Below are 19,933 nucleotides of genomic sequence, written 5' to 3'. Positions count from 1 at the left end.
AACAGTGTGTGTTTGTGAGAGAGAGAGACATAGAAACAGACAGATCATTAACAATTGTATGATTTATAGTGATTATAGTCTCTTTTTTTGGAAAAAAAAAATGTCACATTGTAGGCCTAACATTTTGGAAAGTGTGTTATCTTTGAAAGCAGAATTATTATTATTATTATTATTATTATTATTATTATTATTATTATTATTATTATTACTATTAGTTGTTGTTGTAGTAGTAATAGTAGTAGTAGTAGTATAAGGACAAAAAAATAACTTTGGAGCCATAACTGGGTGACGTCATCAAACTGCGCTGCTGTTGTGTCTTAACAAGCGGAAGCTGCTGGTGAAGTTTGGACGCTACTAGCTCGGATGTGCACAGTTTGGTAAGAAAAACAAAACAGGGTCGTCTGCATCTGAATTTATTTGTCCGAGACGGATTGCTTTCCACCCGTTGAATGGTTAGCTGCACGCTAGCTTGCTGAATGGTTAGAAGTTAGTGATGCTTCTCGTTAGCAAAGTGCTGCTTAGAAGTGTTACGGGTTTGTGCTAGCGATACTAGATAATACATAAAACAACGATGGTGTTGAAAACGGCGTTTTTAAAACAGCATAACCGCTGCCGTTCACTACTAAACTAAAGTGTCTGTACGAACCATTAGCTGAGCTGGACGTAATGCTAATTTAGCTAATTCACTGTTTGTGTAGTCCCCTTCAGGACTGCTCGGATCCATTTGGTTGTTTTAGATCTGATACACCGTCGCTTTATTATATGCACGATTCGAGTCGATAAGTATTACTGTGTTGTAATGTGTTCCAGATTGTGTTTAGATTTAAAGAAACATTTGTACAAATTAACGCAATTTTACTTTCACTTTAGCTAGTGTTTGACTAGCTGTGTTTTGCATAAGTTCACCCGAGCTGGTTGATTTTTGTAGATCGTAATTATGTTTCGTGGGCTGTGGGCTTGACTTGTTCATCTTTGGCTATTAATAAACATTATTTTCACACGTGATGTTCCAACTACAGCAAATTACACATATTTATCTTCACGTACTGTTCAACCTTTGACAGCTATTAGAGTAATACTAAGGGCTGATAGCAGGTGCATTCTAAAAAAACTTGTTGATCAAGAGGTAGCAGTGTGAAGAACACTGTCACTGCAATGTAACTGCATTGTTTTTGTACAGCATTGTCTCACACACAGATGGACTCTGACTTTTATGTGTTCATTTCCCAGCAGGCTCGGCACTCCTGAATGAGGTGCTGCTTTTTGCCTCTGCTGTTTTTGTTAGTGCTGCCGCCGTGATGGGCCAGCAGATCTCAGGTCAGGCGGTGATGACCCATCTGCCTGAGAAGCTGGTGAAACACGCCGGGCTGGTCCGTGACAGCGGCTACCTAACCTATGAGGAGTTCCTGGCAAGAGTGGCTGAACTAAATGACGTGTAAGTTACATTCTCTTCTAGACCAATAGGTGATCAAAAGCTAAAATAGATTTGACAAAAAACAAAAACACCTTTCTAGGTATTTTTTGGTGAGTTTGTTTGTAGAAGCATATTATTGTGATTTGAAACAGAGTCTAGCCATAAATGTAATGTTTTTTGTAACAAAAATAGTCTTTTTGGCACAGCCTTAAATCCACCCAAGCAAGGGACACGTGTTTTTTCCTGAGTAAGAGCTAAACTCTGCAGACCTCCCTCCATCTAGATTTGACCTGTTGTATCCCCCAAACATTAGGGACTAAATTTATCTCACTAGCTTGGAGAGATGGAGGCTTGGAGGCAGGGTAATGTGGTGCCAGTGATATGACATGGCACATTGGAAGTGTTGAAGTTGTATTAATAGATTTTGACAATGGGAAGACAACTGTGATAACACACAATGGATACAACAGTGTAGTTGTAACGAGTCGGTGGAAATAACATGAATTGTCTTAATCTATTGCATTAGTATGGTGAGACAGATATTTACGAAATTAGGACAAATGTTGCTGCTTATTGAATCTGTCTTACTGTGTTTATGTGCTATTCCATTGTAAATTCTTAATGGATTGAATCACATCCTCCCTCACCTTCTGGATCTCTCTCAGTACGGCCAAGCTAGCTGCTGGGCAGCAGAAGCACCTGCTGTTTGAGGTGCAGCCAGGATCCGATTCCACGGCCTTGTGGAAGGTGGCTGTCAGGATCGTGTGCACCAAGGTGAGACCACAGAACCTCCTGCAGCTGCCAACGGGAGCATCTGCTCACACCTTTCAATTTTGTCTAGAAGGGAAAAAACAGATGCAAATGAAACTGTACACCTGCAAAATGTGTTAGGAAAGTGAGAGAGAGCTGAAGGGTATACTGGGGGCATGGCTGTGTCTGTTTATTAGGATAATAATACATCAGTTAGACCCATGGCGGACATATGTTGGTATTTTATGTAAAAGGAAGCATATTAACAGGGAACTGTATAATTTTGCTTGTCTGTCAAAGTATTTGTGTGTGCATCAAGATTGAGTCTTTAAAGCAGCTTTCAGCCATTAGCCAGAATGAGATAATTGTATTTGCCTACTCTCAGATCAACAAGGAGAATGGTATGGTGGAAGCGTCACGCATCATGAATCTGTACCAGTTCATCCAGTTGTACCGCGACATCACCAGCCAGGCTGCTGAGGTGCTGTCTGCAGAGGGCGCCTCTGAGGGCCCATCATCCCAGCTTCCCTCCACAGACTCCTGCCAGGCCAGCATGTGGATGGGCAGGTCAGTGCACAGGAAGTGGTCCCTAAAAAGAGGCAGTGTTTTTCATATCAATATATTTCATATCAAAGTGTGCCTACACATTTGCTGTCATACCTAGGTGTCCTTTCACACTGCAGAAAGTGGGTTCTTTAAATATGTTAAAATTTGATCGACCTCATGTTTCCATGCAGAGTGAAGCAGCTGACTGACAAAGAGGAGTGTTGTATCTGCATGGATGGGAACGCCGACCTCATCCTGCCCTGCGCGCACAGCTTCTGTCAGAAATGCATTGACAAATGGTGAGATTGAAATGATATTGATCACTTTCAAATGTAAGTCTCTTATAATGCACAGTAATATATACACATATGTCTGTTCCTTCAGGAGTGGGCAGAGCAGAAATTGTCCAATATGCCGTCTGCAAGTCACTGCTGCTAATGAGTCGTGGGTAATGTCTGATTTCCCAACAGAGGACGACATAGCCGGCTACATTCTCAACTTGGCTGATGAGGCAGGCCACCCACACAGGCCTTAACACACACACACACACAACACTGAGCCAAGTAGATAACATGGGAAATCCACCCGTGTACAAAGCAGACGTAACATGTTCACACACAATATGTCACTTTTTCCTAAGAAACCAGCAAGGCTTCTTAGTGCTCACGTTCTTAATGACAGCAGAAGAAATCCTGTCTCTTTGTAGTCCTACAAATCCCAGGATGCTCTTTGTAAGTAAGTATTGTAAGTATTGTAGATGTGGTGCTTAATAGGAATTAAGTGTGTGACCTGTGGTCTGGTGTTGAAAACAAACCTGTACATGTATGTTATAATAATTACAATCATTTAACACACAGAATAACCAAAAGTACAGCTCTTACAATACTGATGATTTACTATGGGGTTAACCAGGCACTTTATAAACACCACCTCAAACCTTCCATTCATATAAACAGGACAGATGCAGAAACATAATCTGCAGCTGCATGATAAGGCTGACACACACTCATGTTATTTTTTTAAGAAACAGCTTGACATATTGTTGAGATGAATAAAGTCTCATTTCTGTTATTACATATTAGCAAGTTAGCTTAGCATATTACAACAACTAGAGGGAAAACATTTAGTCTGGCTCTGTCCATGGGAAAGTAAATAATCGTCCCGCCAGCACCTCTAACACTCACTCACTAGCACGTCATGTCTTCATGCAAAATACATTGTCAGAATATTTAATAACTACACTTAGTGGCTTTATGGAGTATCTGCCTGGCAGTAGTGCAAAACCAAGAACTAGTCTGGCATGTGGCCTGTGCAGCGTGCTAATTAGTGAGCATTAGAGGTGTTTGTTAGACTGATTCTGTTTGTTCTGTTTGTTGTCTTCATGCTGAACCGAGCTGTTGGCTGTTGCCTTAATGTGAGAGTACAGGGATGGGATTGGTGACTCTCTGTCGAACAAAATGTCAATGTTTTGCTTCAAAGAGAGCACAGACGCTTTTGTTTTGTGCCAGAGTTTCTGAAGAAGCTGTGATGCCAAATTCTGTTATCTACCCACTGTAAAATAAAAAATGTTTGTTAGTCCTTGTAATCTAATCCTGGATGTTTGTAAACAACAAGACATGCTGTGTGCCCAAAGTCTTCTTCTGAGTGTACAGGACTACATAGTTTCAATGATGCATTTAATGGCTCAGTTTGTTGTGGTGGTGTCTTCTTCACTGGTAGAAATAACTGATGTTTGTCATCAGTACTTTTTGTTTTATAATTAATTAAAAACTCATAATTATCTGATTGCTGTAAAAGTAGTTTACACCCAAACCTGCTTTTCTTGTCTCTGCATTGTATATTAAAAATGATTTATTAATAGAGGCAGCTTTTTAAGTAGAATTTGAACTACAAATAGTTTTATTTTGATTATGTTACTTTGAATTGATTTTTGGGGAGCTGATCCATGTATTTCATGAAATGTGAATATTTATTAACCCTTATCTTCACTAGACAATTGTCTGTTTCACTGAAATCCAATGATTTTATTTAAAGTTATTTTAAGCACAACTGCAGTGTTTTGTGTGCCATTCCTAAAGTTATATTGCATTTTACCTATTTTAACCATCTTTTTCAAAGTATGAGACAGTAGCTCTACATTATTCCCTAATGTAACATTTTACACAGTAATCTTTTATCAAATATTCCAGTAGAAGGTGGTAAAATTAGAAATTTTATGTCCCCCAAAAATGATTTTTGTGTGTTGCCAAAATGCACTTTTGAATTCTCCAAGAGGTCTCCTAACTGGTCAACCACGCCCCCTTTTTTCACCTGTTTTGGAGCACTGATATGTTTTTATTTTTATATTTTATTTATCAAATTATTTTTGATGGACCAGCAGAACATTTTAGGAAAAGAACATATAGCGTACATACGTCATCATAATGACCGGTGGGAGATCGTCGACGCCAGCCAAATTAATCCACTTCCGCATTAGCCTAAATTCGCAGCCCGCTATTTTGCCATTTGACCACGCCTCTTATACGTCATCGCTACTCTAGGCCAATCAGCTTGTCCTCTCCGAGCAATCAGCGTCACTGTTCTTCTTCTCTGGTTTAAATCCCATATGCGGGTTTGTGTGGATGCTCATCCAGGTGATAGACATGTCACTGGACGTTTTTTTAAAGGCGTTTCGCCTCCTCCCCAGAGTGGCAGACCTTAGGAAGCCACTGTACTTTAAGTTTAGACGCTGCACCAAATCTCGGTGAGTCTCTAGTGGTCAGCTCTGAGCATTGTTACATTTTCACAACTGGATTCACACCTGCGGTCTCCCAGTCGGCCATTGCGGCCTGCAATCCAGCCTCACCTGCTGTTCACCAGGTAATCCTCTAATATCCTGTGCTCTGGTAGAAACCAAATTAGTAAAGGTATTCTTAATCTTAACAGCTCCGGGTCCCAGCAGTACCACTGACATGCTTTCTTTTGTAAATAATGGTCTCAGTCTGCCATCATATTGATTGAAGCCCGGCAAACTCTGGAGTGAACCTTAGCACCACCACTTCCGGCTCCATTTTCTCTTGCCTCCACCAAACTTGGTCCCATAGCCCGTGAAAGGTCTTTCCAACATAGTTCTGACAAGGTAAGGGCAACATTTTCTAGTCTGTTGCTGCTCTTTTCTGTTTTCAGTTCAGTTTTTCTTCAGAAGTCTTTCCCTAACATTAATTTTTTACCACTACTGTTTTATGTGGGCTGCTTACAATCGTTTTATCCACCTCAGTGTCACCTCTAATTGCTGTATTTTAAAAATATAAATACATTCATTCCAACTGTTAAATCTTAAATTTGGTCAACATGGAAATCCATGCTGCTGGTTAGCAAGTACCAAAATAAAAGCTTGATTTAAAACGAAGCCTTCCTCCTCTTCTGTAGCAGTAGAGCAATGTTTGCGCTCCATTTGCAGACAAACTCATAGCAAGCACAGTTTAGCCCAAACAGCTTGTTGTAGTCTGAGACAGATGGTGTCTTTTTGTTGGTTCATCTGCTAAGTTCTATTTTGAAAGCACCTGTTCAGATGTTTCTGCAGATCAAACCATCTGACGCGTCAGGTCAGCTCTACTACATGTCTCCTGATTTGTCTGATAATATTGGGAGTACTGTTTTAGCCGAGCTTCCACGGCGTCCTGCTGGCCCTGCCATCTGCCGGGAAGCCGTAAAAAAAAAAAATGTACATGTATCCTAGATGAAATTAAACCTGAAGTCAACATAGTAATGTTAATGATATGTTATACACAGTTCTCAGAAATCAGGTGGTGACTTTTGACGTGCACATGTAAACATCACCAGACACTCCTTTCATTGCATGTTATGTTGTTGTGGACCACCATAATGTTTCAGGCAGCTCTTTTATACTGTGCCGTTTGTTCCTGTAGCTGATGCCCCACATTAATGGACCCATTGACTCCGATCTGGGCTCACCCAGTGTCTCAAGATGGTGCTGTGGCTGAGAGGGACACCTGGTCGCTGGAGCTCATAGATGGTAAGAACTGTCTTCTAACAGTGGTCACGTTATTCTCTTATTTTTTAAAAAAATGATGTGATTGACAGCTCCATCTATGATGACATGAGTCTTCAGGTGGTTGCCCATAAGTCCCACAGAGGGGCTTATGTACTGCATTAATAATTATACTAAACAAGTACTACAGTATAGAACAGATCCTCAGCTCACAGGCAGCACTGACGGACACCTCTGTCCTCTTTCATTCATCCTAACAATGTGCATTTATAGCAGGGGTCAGTATATTTGTTCATCGCAGCGTTACATGTGATTCAAACGGTTGAAGCGAGGCAACTGGACTTGTAGAGTTTTATTTAAGAACTGATGAAGCTGCTTGAAGGATCAGTGAAACATCTTCAAGAGTGACTTATGACCAGCTAGCTTTCTTACTAACTAGCTTACTAGTTACACAGTGCTACCTGGTCTGTTTGAACTGATCATATTGCTGCAGGTAAAATGATCCTGAAACAAAACCTCCTTAGATAAGTCAGGTTGAAGTAATTAGGATGGAAACACCACAGTTAGGATTTGTTAGTGCTTATTTGCATCCAAATATTAAGATTTAACCTGCCAGACTGACAAATAAATTATTCAAAACCATTACTGACTCATACTTTATTTGGTATGAAAGGCTATAACAAATGGCACACATTTAAAAAAACATCCTCGTCCCTCCTTAGTTTCAGTAGAAACAAAAAGAACAGTTTTTATGTTATAGTTGTCCTCTTTTCAGATGTATAAAAATGACATGCTTCGTAACATGGATGCATATGGAAGTAACAAAAAACCTCAAGCATATTTTTCGATTTTTTTTTTTTTTTGTAGAAATTAATATTCTGTCTATTACATTTATCACCATCCCAGAAAAATAAACCTCTGCAGGGTTAAAAAAAAAACAGGCACATTGTGATCAGCACACAAATGTGATCTTAAGTTTGCATCATGGAGTAGCCCACATTCCTGCACCATCATACATCAACATAAAACCATATGTCTATGGTATATATATCTAAAAAGGAAAAAAAAAACTTCTAGCCTACGTGTTTGACCCTTCATTTCTAAAGGTACAGTTTGTTTCTCATTTGGTCAATCACTCGGCTGCACACTGGCCGACCTCAGTCTTCACCACCTCCGCCAGAAAGCTGAGCTCATTGCACAGTGTCTCGTGGCGGTAAGCCATGCGGATTTGTGCTACATTTGTCCTCGCAATGTCGTTGCCCTCTGGTCCGTCTTGTAGGTAGTTGGAACCAATGAAGTGTTTCTTCTCCTGTGGGGAGCAAGGTTAAAGCATGTAGGTATTACACATGCGTACAGTGTGAAGATAGTGCTGTTTTAAAATAGGAAATGGAAGGATGTTTTTTTTTTCTTGGCAAAATGGCCAAACGTACAGTATAGATGTGATATGATAGTAGGTGCCTTTGGAGCACTAGAACCACCTGTCAGTTTATTGTGGCCTGCTTTGTGACCTTGTACTGTCAAGCTCTTTCAGGCTCCTTTTGAGGGGTAAGAAAAAGCACTGTTGAATGGATAGCTGCTTCAGTCCCCTTAAAAACCCTGTGGGGAGGGACACTGGTTGTTTAAACCTAGTAGTGCCTTGTTCAGGTAAAAGCCAAGATATAGTTATTTATTATGTCACCTCAGGATCCCTACACAGCAATGGAAACAGTGGCTGGGAGGCCTTTCCTGTAAATGTTTGTGCCTAACTTTTATCCGTGTGAGGATGTGTTGTCTTCAACATCTGTAGTTATGCTGTTACTTGCAGTCCAAACCAATAGGTGGCATATTGTATCAATCAGCAGTAACTTGGCTTGTTTTAGGTGTTGATTCTTTTAACATTACATCATGTGAAACAGTGTAGAGCACTGTTATTTTTTTTAAAACAACTGTATTATGCAACAGACTGAATAATAAGATCTTACTTGATGTGAGAGGCCACTCTGCAGCACACTGTTCCTGGCAATCTCACACAGATCACAGGTGCTCAGCTTCCACAGCTGGGCTGCAATGGCATACTCCTCCATCAAGGCCTCCTAAGAGGTTTAAAGGAGCAGATGTTATCAATTGTTCAGTCAAAAATATTTTGATTAGCCCCTGTCAACAACGGGGGATTACAGAGTATGTGGTTGTCTGGTTCTGACCTTTGTGTAGTGGAACTGCATGGGATCATCTGTAGACAGCGACACACACAGGCCTTTTTGCAGGAACTCTCGCAGGGGGTTCTTGGAATACTCCAAGAAAAGGCTGTTGTTGCTCAGTGGGGACATGGCAATGGGGACCTGGGCCAGGTAGTAGAGGTACTGCAGCACTGGACTCTGGAAAGGTGGCAAAAATTATACACACACACACCACATAGTAATGTGAATAATGCGTTTTGTTTTTGGTGTATGTTGGTATGCCAGCTTGGTAGGCTATTTAATCAAGAAGGTGACAGATTTAGAACTGCACCTTCTTCAGGTTGAGTCCATGGGAGATGTTGTCAGCTGTCAAGAAGGCAGAGACTAAGTGGGTGATGGAGCCTGCCTCGCCACAGTGGGGACGAAACTGGAAGGTGTTCAGACCTCGTTCCCTTCAGAGAGAAACATGAGCATTAGGCAAAGGTACTGTTTGTTTTGCATGTGTCCGTCCTCTTCTAGGCTCATCGTAGAGTTTCATTGGTCCATTTGCGTAACATTAATGCTTCCAAAAGGTTAAATGTGGTGCCCTCCTGTGGCAGCATGAGTGGAGTGCAATGGAGATTCTGGGCTGTCGGCAGTGTAGTCAATAAAGTGATATAGAAGCTTATTGTACAATTATGACCATTATGCCTCATAAAGTGAGTTCAGCGTTGCTACAGCCACCATCTTCTACCCCATCTCATTTCATCATTTGTGACACAAAATTGTTACTCCAACATACTACCCCATGATACAGAGGACAGATTCTGGGCTGTCATTACCAACATCCCTGTGAAGACACACCTACCATGACCTGATTTTTGAGGTCGAGATATTGGCGAACTAATCCATTTATTTTTAGCTTGTTGCGTGCACAAACAGGCAGGACTCACTTGCGCAAGTTGTTGAGCACCATGATGTTGGCATACATGTAGAACAGGTAGTAGGTGTAGGGAGGGTTGTCATCTGTAGTCCACTCCTCAGGCTTCGGGCTTTTGTAAGAGAACATGTGATCGCTGTGTTTGGATTCGTCATCCACGCTGTCGAACCCGGTCACCTATGAAAAGTCAGCGCATTTGTAAACCAAATCCGTTTATGTTTATCAGTGCATTAGGGAAGTCTCTGGGGGATTTACTTACGTATTTTAGGAACACATGTATCGCTTTGTGTTTGTGTGGGTTGACTGTCGCCTCAAACAGAGGGAGGAAGATGTTCTCCAGCATCTTGGCAAAGTTTGGTATTAATTTCTTTGACCTGAAAATGTCACTGCAAGACAAAATAAATCTAATCAACCTGTAATTCCAGATTTTAACATTTGTTTGCTTGTTCAGAACAACCAGTTGCACAATTATAATTATTGTACATGTGACTTTTTACAAGCATACCTTTGTATTTTGGATTTACACCAGGTTATGATGCATAAACCAGATTATCTTTATTTTTATCAAGGAGTATGCAAAAAGAGGCCCACATTACTATATCTGTGTTCACTTCTTGATGTTGTTGTTGAACACTCACTAGATCCTAGGGATTTGGATCATCCATCTCAGGTTTGGTGAGTGCAGCTTATGCTGGATGAACCAGTTTGCTAGGCTCTCCCACTCGCTTGGAGAGCGGCCATAAATGGACAGGCGGGGCTCAGCATGCTGGTACTTACTCTCCTCCAGCTCCTTTGCGACTTCCTGAAATGAGCGACAAACCACAGGAAGTTATGTCTCGCGATAAGGCAGAAGCCTTTGGTAATCACTAATAGATAAGGCCATTTCCTAGCTGTTTGTACATACCAGCAAAAGAAGAACTGTAGATGCATTATCATGACACATTCAAAGTTTAGTTAAGCATTTACTTTGCATTTTAAGCTATCAGATCTGACTGAATGTAAATTTATTGTACAGGACCAGGTTTGGTCTGTTATAGAGGCTGAATATTGGATTGGCACATCCTTAAAGTAGTTTTATTCCAAATTATTCAACAGACTTCATGGGACTTGAAAATTAGACATTCACCACTCACTGGTTTAGATATGTGGATGACACCTGGTGACAGCAAGACCCCTGAAGTAGAACTGTTCATAAAACACATCAACACAGTTGGCCTTTTCTGACTGTACAGTCCACATTGAAGAGGAGAGAAGCCTCAATGTGGAAGTGTATCAACCCACCCACATGGACCAGTGCTTGCTGTGTGATTCCCACCACCCACTGGAATCTAAGCATCATCAGGACCCTACAGCACAGAGCACAAACTGTACCCACCAGCTCGGAGGGGAAGGAGGAGAAGCAACAGCACATCAGGAAGTCTCTGCAAACATATGGCTATCCCAACTGGGCACCCATCAAAGCCACAAAAAGAAGACCCAACAACAATATTATCATCCCATATGTGTCAGGAGTATCAGAGAAACTCCGCAGGACAGCCTGAGCCATTTCAAAGCCATGACGACACTTAAACAAAAACTGACACACCAGGCACAGTCAGTTCCGACACCTTGCTTCAAACACTTTGAATGAAAATGACCTGGATGACTAAAAATCTTCGTCAACACAATCTTCACTAGTGTCCTCAGTTGCTTCTTGTAGGCTGTTTTCTATTGGAAAAAAAACTGTGGTGCCCTGCCTCAGTAATGCTGTAACAGCTAAATGTGATCGATCTGCATGATCCTATCAAACTGCTTGCTGGTTTGATCAGCCATAGGAGTTTGGATAAATTGCCGTGATTCACCCAGACTCTGTGTTGGTAGTGATAACATTAGCACACCAGCAACCTAAGCTTAGCCAGCTGTCTCTTAACAGGCATTACCACAAGTCATTTCTAAATTTTAGAAGCTTGAAGTAGTACTACACCTTAATGAGGCGTGCAAAGTATTCTCCTTTTATGTTGTTGTCAGATTTTAAGTAGATCTCTCGCAGCTCGCTGGCTCCCACTGGGTTGTATTTGGAGTTGAACTTGTCAAACCGATGAAATGTTTGTCTTCCCTAAAAGAGGATTTAGAATGTTCTTATTTCAAAACAGTGACACTGTGTCTTATGTTCAGTTTGCAAATTAACAGAGCCATTCACAGAACATAGATAATGTGAAACATATGAAGATATTTGCAACTAAAAGCAGTGAATCTTGTTCTTACAGCATGGACATCCAGAGAGTCCACGGTGAGGTCATAGGGGTCCATGCTGAGCTTTCTGAAGACTTCTTCGAGCGTGATCTTCTCACTGCCTTTCTCCAACACCACGCGGTCGGCCTCTGTCTGGTATGTCGTTTTTATAAATTTCAGCAGATGCTTCTGGTTCATGCAGGCAGCAGCATGTATGTGTGTGTCCACCTGTGTTTAACATAAAAGTGACGATATCCATGAACTAGTGTTTATTTACACTGGGTGCACTCAAGTTACAAATCATCTCTGTTGTAGTAAGACAGACATTTATTATATTATTTTTTCAGACTGAAGAAGTTTTAAATTGTTTAAATCCTGCCACAAATACCAACCTTTCTAACATTGTAGAAGTCTCTGTGTGGGACACTCTTCAGCTCTTTTAGCTCAGCCATTTCATTCAGCATTTCATGAAGGTAGAATTTAGAGGCCAAGAAGTTCAGCCGTCTGTGACAGTAGGATTTCCTGTGAAGTAACATAGAATTAGCAAAACATTGAATGAAGGGAAACTAAGCGTATTTGATCCACTTGTGTACTCACGTTGGACCGTCAGCTATCATTGCAAGCACGTGGCTCAAATCCATAGCAAAAGTCTCGAGGTCAGGGTAGGGGAGGCTGTGAGGTTGCTGCTGTTTCAGAGCCTCTGCGTTGTCATAGACATGAACTATGCCATCCTTCATCTGCAGCTGGTAGTTCAGGTCCTCAGGGATGCCCTCCATGGAGTATGGGTCCTCTCCTTCATGAGGGCAAGGCCAGATATCTACATATGATGAAAAACCAAAGAGGCAAACAGATTTTAATGGGGAGTCATCCTCAAGGGTTCACAAGAGGAGCTGATCATACCTGTTGGCTTGCCCTGTTTGCAATTATAAGTGGCATAATCAAAGCTAACTGGTTATAAAGAAAAGCCTAAACATTTTCTACACAGTCATTTTGTGTTGCAAGGGTGTTTTTGACATTTAAATTCAGTATGACAAATGTTTCCTTCTGATCGCATTTACATAGCCTTCACACAGGAATCCCAAGGAGGAATGGGGAAGATGAGAAGTTCAACTGAGGTGGAAAAGCGTCTTGTAAAAGCGGACCATTGTGTTGATGTAATTTCCTTTTTCTCTTTTAAATTTGGTTGTGCAAATACTGATCCTGTTGTATAATTGTAGCTGCTTTTTGCTCTGTTTAACTCCATGCACAACACTGCCTATATGGTTGGTCAATAGTGTTCTTCCTTGACCACAAATACTTAAAAAATCTGTGGAAATCCTATCCCTTGCTTCCACTGAGCATATCTTTATCTGTTGCACTCAGCAGAAGTTTCTGGATGCTTGTCCTTTATCTGTAGTCAGGAATAGTCTGACTGACCTTGGCTCACACTCTCTTTGCACACAGCCAGACCTATTTCCATAGCACTGTGTCAGTGTTAGAGAATGATCTGGTCACACCAGTTTTAACTGTAGTCACAGTGATCTCCATCATAGAAAAAAAGCAGGTCTTTGAACTTGGAATAATTGGCCTCTTCAGTTCTCCTCATTTGACTCTTCTTTCTGTCTGAATTATTTGGGTTACCTCAGAGTGGTTAATGCTAGTGCTAATTAATGGTAATTGTGGTTTGTTGACTTACTCTTCATGTGACAGTGTAATGTCAGTCGGTTGAACCGGAGAAACAGCTGTGCTTGTACAGGTATAGCATGGAAATACAATGCCAGAGTACATATACAATATATACCTGCAGTAGCATTCTGTAGATAAGGGCAAAAATAGAATTCTCTCCATACCTGGCAAGACCTCATCCTCCTCAAGCCACTTCTCATTTTCAGCGTTGCGTAGAAAACGGGCAATGGTTCTTGGGAAGCGGTGGTAGGCCAGTCTGGAGTACTTCTCTCGAATAAAAAGCGCCTTAAGGAGACTCTTGGCTGCTTGCTCATAATCTTCGACTGTGATCTGAAAACATAATGAAGAGCTTTGAGCATTGTGCGTAGTATAGCTAAAAGTGTAAAGGAGCCATTGTTCGAATGGTGTGTAGCTGTCAGCTTGTGTGTTTACCCCTGCGCAGTAATCGCCGGTGATGGTAACTCTCTGGAAGTCTGGGAAGTTTTGTGAGAGACAGGCATCTGCTGTGGTAGGGGAGAGTCCTGGTGGAACTGGTGACAGGGCCCAGTCAACATTAGGGGGTGTCAGCAAAGACACTGACTGGGAACGCTTTAACATGAAACTTTTCTTCCTGTGGGGGACCCATAAGAAATTAACATCACCCTCCTGCTTTCATGTGTATGTGGAATAATAGTTGGTGGTTCAGTGACAGTTGGTCATTTCCTACTTTTTAGCAGTCTCCTGGGACTGCTGCTCAGCCAGCTCCTTTTTCAGCGCCCTCTCCCTGTCCTCATGCAGACCAATAGGACAGTCCTCTGGCACAGTGAACAGTGCCATAACATCCTTGGTGTTTTCCTCCTTCAGGGCAGAGGCGTACACCTTCTCCGCCATCAGACGTACGCTCTCGTCCACCTCGGCCATCGACAGTCTTGGGAAAAGTCGTGGCGTTTCTGCTGAAATAATATTAATGTTCGGAGTCAGGGAGCTGTATTTCATATACACGTGCACTCATCAGAAGCAGAAATACTGTATTAATCCCAGGGGGAAAATTTGCTAATTATCACTAATCAAATGTACATGCTTGTTATATTGTAGTATTGCAGGATAATGTCTTTACTAGGCAACAGTTACACACTCCAGGAAATGACCCTGATGCTTCGGTCATAATTATGTCATATGATAGTGTGGTTTTCTAACTGGAGCAAGTTGGTGACATGTTATATTTCATCCATAAATGTAATGAAATATGGCAGCACTTAAATGAGAAATAACATTATCTTAGTTATGGCAGTGAATACAAATATCCCTGAGATAAACTTGAGACCTACAAATATGAGATGTCAGGGCAGAGGGTGTGTAGAGGTGGAGAGATGACGAGTGTTTTGAAGTACCTCAGCTCAGCACTCGGCGGTAAACATGTTCTGAGTGTCGTGACTCATGTTTCAGTGCTGTTAATGGGTCAGGCAAGTTACAGTAAACACATTAAATCACTGACCTGGGTGTCGCAGACTGGCAGAGTGACCCCGTTACTCCAGAGGGTCACTCCAGGTGAGACTACACAGCACAGAGAACCGTGTGCATAAATGTAAGGATGATGCTTAATCTTTGGTTGAATGGGTTGTGGCTGAATAATTGCATTCTTCAGCCCCATTAGCAAAATATTATCATGCTATTTAAGCAAGTGATTGTATGAGTTAAAGTAAAGTATTTCTTCACAGAAATCCCTTAAATAGAAGTTTATTTAAGCAAAATACAATGTTTAAACATTCCCAGGGATTATTTCTTCTCTAAAAGGAAAGGGAGCGTCTCGATCTATTAGAACTGTGGTTACTAGCATACCATCATTTTAGTTCTCAAGACCTTTTGAGGGGGACTCATGTTTGTTTGTATTGCGATGGTTCATTTTATACACCCATGATATAACGTGCGCTTCTATTTTTGAACTAGTCTGTGAATATGTGTTTTGTTTGGGACTTGATGAAAGCTAGCAGAGTTGTTTGTTGTTTTTGTATCCTTCTGGTGTGAAGCTGCTGTTGCTATCCGACCTCCCACCAGTGGCAGAGATGTTTGTCAGCCTAGCCTGATGACCATGTCATCACCGTCACTAATAATATTAATGATGCACTCAGCATTGGGTTATTTCAGTATCAACCCCTGAATCAACAGGAGGAGATATGTGGAGCAGCGCTGTATCGAATAACAAACGTCTCAGCTGCAAGTGGTTTACATGTAAATCTATCTGTGTGAAAAGTTCGAGGGATCTTGGCGCCTTTGCAGATGACACCGTTAACATTTGCCCTCACGCTGGCACGGTTCTCTGCTTGTCCTTTGGTTGGCACGCTTCGGAAGCTGTCATTCCTTACGATCCTCCCAGCACGTGTACACATTCTCCCTGCTGGGAACAGCTGAGCAGATGACCTTGACCCATATCCCACCCGACTATAAAACTGCACAAAGCAGTCTGGGTATGCTTGAAGTCTGTTATTACTTAATATCATCATAAAAACTTATTGAGGACAGGGTATTTAGGATATTATGAACCAAGAGTGATATCTTCTTTTAACAGACAGTTGTTGTAGTTGTCATTATTATCGCAGTTATACGTAACATCACTGTCTCTTACCTTCTGTTTGAGCCATGTTTGCCACACTTTCACTCTTCAGCTTTCAAGTGGTTACTTCTGTCTCTTTTAGACTCCCCTATCTGTGTTCATATGTCTGGCACTCGATGTCAGGTCTTGAAACACTTCTGAGTGTTGCTGAAACACTCCCAAAAGCTGATAAGACCACCCTCAGGTCTGGTGTCTGTGATGCTTCTCCTACAGGGTCTTCGCTCTGACTGCCGCTGCCGGGCTTTGCTCTTCTGTTTATGTGGTCCGGTGCCTGTATGTATAATGCAGCTGCTAGTTGTTGCTGTCTTGAGTGTCCTTCTCTATCGCTATTTTAGGGTGTTGAGAGCGTCATGGTAACTGGGGCTGCTAAACCAAGATGGTATGTCACAACTGGCTGCTAACATGTGAGATGGTGCAATACGGAATGAAACGACTGTGGTTCTTTTGGTGGCAGAAAGTGCAGTGAAGTGTACAAATACTTGAAAGTCTATTTTAATATGAGAACAGCTTTTTGTTAATGATCTATCGTTCACCAAACGCTAGTAGTTGATGTGAAAATGTAAATGTTTGTTTCAGTCTGATTTATGGGGACGGCCTCATATTTTTTAACCAGGCTAATTCTCCACTTAGTTGACTTTATTGCTGCTTTATTTTTCCAGTTGGCAGCTGTACTGTTCTGATAAAACTGTGGATTTTGCTTGTCTTAGCATGTTTCAAACGGACAAACTGTTCAGTATTCCAACACATGCTGAGTTGAGCTGGTGCTTGTGGTCCCACATGGTTGAATCTACTCACCTTTTCCAAAACATGGTGTGGACTGCTGCTTATACAGCGGCGTGTCCCTCCTCTTCATTTTGACTTGCCCTAGGTGGAAAAATAAAAACAACTTTTGTTTACTATGAACTGGTCCATACGCTGAAAGGCCAGTGGACACCGGAGGAGCCCTGATGAGCATTTAGACGCACTGATGGCTCCCTTAAGTGTTTATCTACCATAGTCATGTATGTGACAGTGAAAATCTGTTATCAGGGCTTAGGATCCACATTAAAACTGGGCCCTGGTTGGTGGTTCATTAATGTCATCTGAGACATTTCCCGACACACAAACTCTAAATATAATTTGACTAAACTGTAACTGATGTTGTTGATTAATTCTAAAACATTCAGGTGACCAGCTTAGTATAGTGTAATACAAATAAAAACCCAGATGGGCAGTTGGTTGAGAAAGTGTCACATGTGTCGCTTGGCTGGTTTTGGAATTTCCTGTTTTTTTTGGTCTTGTCAGAAGCTTGGTGTACACACGGTGCAACATTGCTCTTTTGCATAACTTAATGCTTTGCTCTGACATGCAGTGTCAGTACATCAACATCGATGTGAACATGTTTATTTATATTTAAATATTCAAATGCTCCTAAAAATACATGTAAAGGATTCAACACAACAGTAAATGCTGAAGTAGCACAAAGGCTCAGAGGTGTTAAAGAGGGCAGTAACTTGAACTAGAAAGTTGTACTGGTGCAGAAATCATCTTATGACAGCTGCTCGTCTCTCGAAAGTCGTCTCTCTCTCTCTCCCTCGACTACATGCCACTGATATGTGCTGTAAATATTTCTGCTGAACATTTTTAACATGGAGATTAGCTGCAGTTTGTTCACTGACAACCAGGCTGGACACAGATTACTGGAACCAGATCATCTGGTTGAAGAGTGAGTCTACAGATTCAGTCTAAAACGTATAAACCACTTGTAGACCTAATCTAAGTGGCTCTAAAATATCAAATGTAGAATATTTTAGAGCTAAAATGTAGATGTTTGTCAGTAATATCAGTAGCTAATAACATGAGTTGGTCAGTAGCCAGTGGGAAGCAGAGGATGCTTTAATGAAATTAAAGACTTCCCTCAAATTTCCAGCAGCTGGTGATGCTGGCAACATTTGTAAATATTGTTGGCTCTATGATTGAGTACTATTTGTATAAACCAACATTAAAACCACTGCCAGTAGCCCGTTTTTAGTGTTCGACTCTCTTTAGTTGCTGTGTACCCCGTCATTACAAAAGATTCTAGCTCTGCCTGAAAAACCTCTGATCCCCCACGATCCTCGTGTGTGATCGTGCAACACACCCTTTGACTTCAGCCAGTTCTTGGTAGAAGAATTTCCCAGAACGAAATTCCTGTTTTAGGTGCGACTGCTCTCATTTGCTGCATTGGCTGCAGTGCGCACAAACAAACAAGGAGTGTCTTTCCCTGCCATCTTTTCTCTACAACTGTATCACATGCAATGCCTTAAGCACCTTAGAGGATAATGCACTTATGTATTTGTACAGAGCAGCTCTGTGATCATTAAAAATGCAAATATTTACAACATGGACAAACAAAAAGGAAAAACCAGACAAGGGTAGAACATGTGGTCTGGGAGATAAGGAATGTTTTTGTTTGAGGGCCTTTGCCTCCAGGTCATGCTCAGATAGATTCTGAAGAGGGTTGTTTGTCTGTCTGCCTTTTTTCTGTCTTTTTTTTTGAAAATGATATGCCGTTAACGATACCTGAGACACACATACCTGCGGGAAGTATGTAGTCCCTGGTGTTCCTGTCCTGGCCTGTCTTGACTGGAAACAACAGTGACAATGCTCACATAAGCATGAACTGAAACTGTTGTGGCACAGAATGTAAAAGTTTTATGTATGAAAAGATCAGAAATCAGAAATACTTTCTCCAGATGTTTGCTAACCTGGAAGGCAAACAGCACTGAACACAAGTTTTCCTGCATGTTTTGTCTAAAATATTTCTCTCCTTTGAGGAGGATGAGTACAGCTGTGGTTTTTCTGTCAACAGATACCAGCAAGTGCAGGCAGAATGTAAACAGTATGAAGCTGTGTAGCTCTCAAGCACAAAGACGGACTGTGACAGCAGTGTACTTACTGTTTGCAGGGATGTGCACAGTGGTGAACCCTCTGGGACTGTGGAGACACCCTATTAAGTGTCATAGGACTGAAGTCTTGTCAGTGTGGTCTCTTCATGTGGTCTCTTCATGCATTTTAAACCAAAGTTTAAAAGCATGAAATTCAAAATGCAGTTTCAGGAAGTGATCTGCAGCAGTGTCGCTCAGCGCAGTAGAGGAAGTGCTGAAGGAAGCTGGTATTTGAAGCAGTGAAGTGCAGTGTGGAAACTCCGCAGACCACGCCCCTCTGTGTATATTCAAGATATAGTTCAATGGGCTGGCAGCAGCCCTCTGTGTCCTTTTAAGGGACTCTGAACGCACTAATGTTTATTGTTTATTGAGGAGAGCATGTAATAATAATGACGTGTCTGCTTTTTTGCTGGCCACTCAAAGTGCTTTACATTTAAATGCATTGTTCATTCACACAGTGGTGGTGGTAAACTTCACACGTAGCCACAGCTCCCCAGAGGGGGAGACTGAGAGAGATGTGGCTGCCGATGTGCTCTACCACTAAGCCACTGCCACCCTTGTGCACAGATAAAAAGCACCTCCGAACTGTATGCAAGAAAGCAACTTCCCTATATTTCACCACTCTGGTTTATATTGATTTGAAGACAACAACAGTGTATAATGCTTCACTCATGGTAATCAGCTTTTCTCTATCGGTTTAAAAGTTTAAAATAAGTCGTCATTTACTTTAAGTGTCCTGTGACACAAGATCTGAGTCCCATTGCAGTTTCTTGAATGGCTTCAAA

General features: G+C 41.5%; 2 protein-coding genes across 10 annotated transcripts; one reads left to right on the top strand and one right to left on the bottom strand.

The window, feature by feature from the left end:
- Positions 1–292: 292 nt before the first annotated feature.
- rnf141 (ring finger protein 141) lies at positions 293–4,269 on the top strand. Of its 3 annotated transcripts, none has more exons than XM_028431476.1 (6): positions 293–377; positions 1,231–1,435; positions 2,080–2,188; positions 2,550–2,731; positions 2,902–3,009; positions 3,095–4,269. In XM_028431476.1, exons 2-6 carry the CDS (start codon positions 1,299–1,301, stop codon positions 3,243–3,245), a joined length of 687 nt encoding a protein of 228 aa, XP_028287277.1. In that variant the 5' UTR covers positions 293–377; positions 1,231–1,298; the 3' UTR covers positions 3,246–4,269. The 3 variants fall into 3 exon arrangements, with proteins under 3 accessions (XP_028287277.1, XP_028287278.1, XP_028287279.1); XM_028431477.1 differs by having other exon boundaries at positions 307–377; positions 1,234–1,435; XM_028431478.1 differs by lacking the exon at positions 293–377 and adding an exon at positions 437–452.
- A 3,273-nt stretch (positions 4,270–7,542) lies between these two features.
- ampd3b (adenosine monophosphate deaminase 3b) lies at positions 7,543–19,355 on the bottom strand. Of its 7 annotated transcripts, none has more exons than XM_028431467.1 (17): positions 19,160–19,355; positions 18,799–18,846; positions 17,038–17,106; positions 14,359–14,584; positions 14,085–14,262; positions 13,817–13,982; positions 12,585–12,804; positions 12,380–12,509; positions 12,021–12,215; positions 11,740–11,871; positions 10,415–10,578; positions 10,036–10,162; positions 9,790–9,953; positions 9,189–9,309; positions 8,882–9,055; positions 8,663–8,773; positions 7,543–8,010 (listed from the first exon to the last, which is right to left on the bottom strand). In XM_028431467.1, exons 3-17 carry the CDS (start codon positions 17,093–17,095, stop codon positions 7,834–7,836), a joined length of 2,343 nt encoding a protein of 780 aa, XP_028287268.1. In that variant the 5' UTR covers positions 17,096–17,106; positions 18,799–18,846; positions 19,160–19,355; the 3' UTR covers positions 7,543–7,833. The 7 variants fall into 7 exon arrangements, with proteins under 7 accessions (XP_028287268.1, XP_028287271.1, XP_028287270.1 ...); XM_028431470.1 differs by having other exon boundaries at positions 14,359–14,581; XM_028431469.1 differs by lacking the exon at positions 18,799–18,846.
- Between the last annotated feature and the right edge of the window lie 578 nt (positions 19,356–19,933).

The sequence above is a fragment of the Parambassis ranga genome, chromosome 19, assembly GCF_900634625.1.
Source record: "Parambassis ranga chromosome 19, fParRan2.1, whole genome shotgun sequence".
Lineage (NCBI taxonomy): Eukaryota > Metazoa > Chordata > Actinopteri > Ambassidae > Parambassis > Parambassis ranga.
Note: the sequence above shows the minus strand (reverse complement) of the source record. Positions and strands in the feature narration are given on the sequence as shown.